Here is a 4531-nt window from a genome sequence, read left to right as displayed (position 1 = left end):
GAGCGCCCCACAAACCAATCACCATCATCTAACTCGCTGTTACCACGCGTTACACGTACACGGAAAGGAGGAGAGTTGAACGAATGTCCGCGCTTGCTCAACCATAGCTGGTCTTTCACTTCCACCAGCCTAGGATTTTTCTAGGTGATTGTCCATAATCGGTTTAACGAATGGATGGTTCCCAGTTTCCTCTTCTATCAACGGAATTTTTTCAGAATGCTGAAGGCAGGCAACTACAGGAGAAACAAGACAACTGGACAGGAACGTGTAATAAAAAAAATCACAAAGAAGCAATGTGAATACAAATTTTTCCAAGATACAAATTGAACGAAACCCATCACTTGGACTCTGGGTAAAGTGCCTTAGTAAAACGCAGTGACAGAGACGTAAATTTATTATGTATTAAGGCCTCAGTCCATCTAAAGCTATAGAATATAATAAAAAATCTGACTGTCTTTTTAGCCCACGAAGAAAACGTTAACTGAATTAATTATGTTAACATCGGTAGGTTACTGAACTTTGGTTTACTTATCTTAAATTGCATAATCATTAGTCATACTACTTTTTGAAGGAAATCAGTAAACAAATAAATACATACATACATACATACATCCTACAGTTGTTTTCCGTTTACCCATTATTACTTCGAATACATTATGTGGCAGCATTACACTACTAAAATTTCCTTGCATTTACGTGTGTGCGTACTGACATAAACTGAAGCACCCAAAAGATGCTCCGATGTCAGAGTAACTTCATACACTTACACAAATGTGGGGGTACATAAATGATTAAAGTTGGAATTCTCTGCGACAGTTAGAACAGTCACGAGAGTGCATTAGTGTTAATAGTGTTCAGTGTTCTTGCCAGGTTTTGTAACGTACATCAGGGACGCGAACAGCGTTAGATGCCAACTGATAGCTGTGTAAGACACGGAGATACCACGTATTCGTGAGACAGTGGTATCGACACCAGATAGTTTAGAAAGAGCCACATTTTGGGTCTCCATTCGGACGGATGATTGAATCGTGCAGTCGCCCTATGTTGGACTGTATGGGGAAGAAAGTGCAGCATACGCGTCAGGGTTCCGGTCGGCATCGTCTGACCGCCACAGAGGACCGTCGGAGACTTGCAACGTCCGAACTAAGGAATTACCTTCACATGCGTAGACTGCCGTTAACACCATCCAACACAGACGTCTTCTTGTGGAGTGGTGCAGTCACCGGGAAGCACCTACTGCTGATGAATGACAATGCACTTTGTTTAGCAATGGATAGCGTTTCTGCACTTCCCCGGATGACCATCGACGACGAGTGTGGTGGTGACTTGGGGAAATGGCCTGTTCTTGCAATGGGAGAGAGACGGTGGTGTTATTCCCAACGTCATGGTGTGGGGAGGCATCGGGTATGAATTAATGTCACGGCTGGTAGATGTTTAGGTAACTGTGACCGCACAACGGTTCGTCACGTTACCTCACATGAGACACTATCGTCGAACCATTTTTCAACAACACGACGCTCTCACATTCATTAAATGTGTCCCTATGAACCTTCTGCGTGATCGTATGGCACTCTTGTGGCCACCAAGTTCTCAGAGATCTGTCCCCGATGGAACATCCGTAAGACCAGTTCGGATGCAAACTCTGTCCCAATGCCAGTATTCAGGATATCAAAGACCAGTTAAACCAGTTGTGACGTAGCTTGCCGACAAGCTACAACGGCTTTCACACCCTTCCCAACCGAATAACTGCTTGCATCCTGGCCAGAGTGGGTGCAGCGTCGTACTGATGACTGGGCACATACAGTACAGTTCTTCGTAAATTTTACTCAATTCTGTAATCACTGCTGTAACATCAGATACCCTCTCAAACACGAAGGTCGGTTTTGTTTCACCCCCTCCTTCCACCCCCCTCCCCCATCTGGATGCTTCACTTGGGTGTTATGCAATGTGTATGTGGTAATTATAAAGTCAATGAAAAGTTTCAGAAAATCGGTACAGATAAATAGCGCCGGCTTCTAGGCGCTTCAGTCCGGAACCGCGAGACTGCTACGGTCGCAGGTTCGAATCCTGCCTCGGGCATGGATGTGTGTGGTGTCCTTAGGTTAGTTAGGTTTAAGTAGTTCTAAGTTCTAGGGCACTGATGACCTCAGATGTTAAGTCCCATAGTGCTCAGAGCCATTTGAACCATTTTTTGATAAATAGCAAATAACAAAGTAATAAATGGTATAGTATATGAAAGGGACTCAGTTTAATAATATCTATAAGTGTTCTGTGTGTCCGCGCCACACATCTACTCGGTAGTCAGATTCTTCCCATACCCGACTCAGCCTATCAGGAGTGACGGAAAAAACAGCTGCTGGTACGCGGTGTTGCAAGCCTTCGATGTTCTGTGGTAGAGGTGAACCATAAACGCTATTCTTGATCTAACATGGAAAGAAAGAAATCGCAAAGCGTTTCCTTTGACGACCATACTGATCACTAGGTAGCTCCAGGTCGGTGACGCGACCCATTCAGTGAAGTGCCAGTGTGTCATTAAGATAATGTACACAATTTTGGAATTATAGATGAGCGCCAACTCGTTAAAATGTGAAACACCTGCTATAACTTAAAAGCTGAGGTACGAAACTTTTTCAGCAGCTACAGATGGTGCCGCCCCTGCCAGCTATTTTCCAAACTTGTCGCCACCGTGTTCAAAAAAATTCATGAGTTTTGACTTACTGTACAATTCGTTGCAATATGTTTCACCATTTCTCTATCCCTGTTCTCTAAAACTTTTTCATGGACTGGCATAGTTGTGAATTAACACGATGACCAACTTCAACTTGGTGTGTGTGAAGAGGGCTCAGACTGTATTTTGTTCGCAGGTGGTACTCAGAAGATGAAGCGTTTAGTGATCGACCGACCATTCGCGTTCTTCGTGTGGGAGAACAAGCAAGACTTGCTGCTGGTAGCTGGAAAGCTGGAGGATCCGCTGCAGCCGACCTACTGACTCTACAACTTCGTTTTCTTAATTTATTCCTAATTTTATTATCCCTCGAAAGAGACACTGATACTGTTACAACAAGCGTATATCTGTCTCTTGTTCTTACTGACTCTGCTGCGAACTGTTTTATCACGGAATATGCTAGAAAGGTCTAACAACCTAGCATCGTAGTTTATACAGATTACTATCGGATGATAACCATACGTCATTGCAGCACGAAGTTCAGAAGTGACAGCGATTATAGTTACAACTTAACAAGTTGGTTACTATACGAAACTTCATTTTGCTTACTTTAATTATTTTTAAGTGCATTTGGAGGAAGCAGGCTCCATGTCTTGATAGTTTTATTCTGAAGACGATACGTTACATGAATAAGATGGCGGAAGGACGATGACGTACGCTCTGCTACTAACATGGGTTTTATTGCCCGAAAAGTCTCAAACGGCCTTGGTGTTAATGAATTAAGTTGCTCAAGGTGACTTAATTCATGATACTGCTTTATAGTCGGTAAACTGTGCCTTCCTACTAAGATAAGTACATGTGCCTGTGGTACTGTGGTAATTCTGAAGGGGAACATGTTGCTTTGCTTGCAAATTACTCGTACAAACAATTACTGTTTTCTGCCGAGCACAGTGTCTACACAGTACGAATTGTTTGCATGTATCAGTATCTTGTTTTTTTGCGTCTCGCTCATAGGTTCTGACGCCTTCTTAGATTTGTGTATTATCGTTCTTTTAAGGTGCCACATGGTTCTTGTCTTAGAAGCGGTTTTCAATGCAAAAAGTATGTACTTGCCTGGTGATTTGTGGTTCTGTGTCTACAAATGAAAAGGAAAAAATTGTCTACTGTACCCGTTCTAATTGCCTATTGGTGTAATGTAATTTACTTAATTTTTCATTATTCAGACATACAGCAGTTTTCCTCCGGACTGATATTTCAGGAGTTTTATCTGATGATACTCTAAATAAAAGAGTGCAATCTACATTCCGTGTTTTCATTGTCACTGTCACACCAGTTACAGGTTACTTTCGTGCCTGCTGCAAGGGATTGCATCGCTTTCTGGTAAAAAAAAGGTCAGTACACAATTTAATTGAAAAACTTGTCCACTCCCTGATTACATACAGTCGAGTGCTTCGAGGAACAGTTACCCGCTCCAGCTCTTTCCAACGTTTTCCGTGTAGCATTAACATTGTAAGACTCTGGTCGCTTCAAGCGACAAAGGAAACACCTTTAGATGAATCTTTGCAAGATAGCGCAACGTAAAAGGCACTGGTTCTTGTTCAAAAATGTTGAAATGTGTGTGAAATCTTATGGGACTTAACTGCCAAGGTCATCAGTCCCTAAGCTTACACACTACTTAAAGTAAATTATCCTATGGACAAACACACACACCCATACCCGAGGGAGGACTCGAACCTCCGCCGGGAATAGCCGCACTGTCTATGACTGCAGCGCCTTAGAACTGGTTCTTACTCGACAAGAGTGAGGATCAAATCCCATACGGTCAAACTATGAGGTTCACCGTAGATTTTCTGCATCGCTTATGGC

General features: G+C 42.8%; 1 protein-coding gene across 1 annotated transcript in view; it reads left to right on the top strand.

The window, feature by feature from the left end:
• LOC126471223 (uncharacterized) overlaps nt 1-3935 on the top strand; it is a 105279-nt gene extending 101344 nt beyond the window's left edge. Inside the window, exon 8 of the mRNA XM_050099346.1 lies at nt 2865-3935. Within this exon, the coding sequence (XP_049955303.1) occupies nt 2865-2989 (125 nt within the window). The 3' untranslated portion in view covers nt 2990-3935. The remainder of the gene's footprint in view (nt 1-2864) is intronic.
• Nucleotides 3936-4531: the final 596 nt, after the last annotated feature.

The sequence above is a fragment of the Schistocerca serialis genome, chromosome 3 (genome assembly GCF_023864345.2).
Source record: "Schistocerca serialis cubense isolate TAMUIC-IGC-003099 chromosome 3, iqSchSeri2.2, whole genome shotgun sequence".
Lineage (NCBI taxonomy): Eukaryota > Metazoa > Arthropoda > Insecta > Orthoptera > Acrididae > Schistocerca > Schistocerca serialis.
The sequence above is the reverse complement of the archived record's forward strand: the minus strand, read 5'-3'. Positions and strand labels throughout refer to the sequence as shown.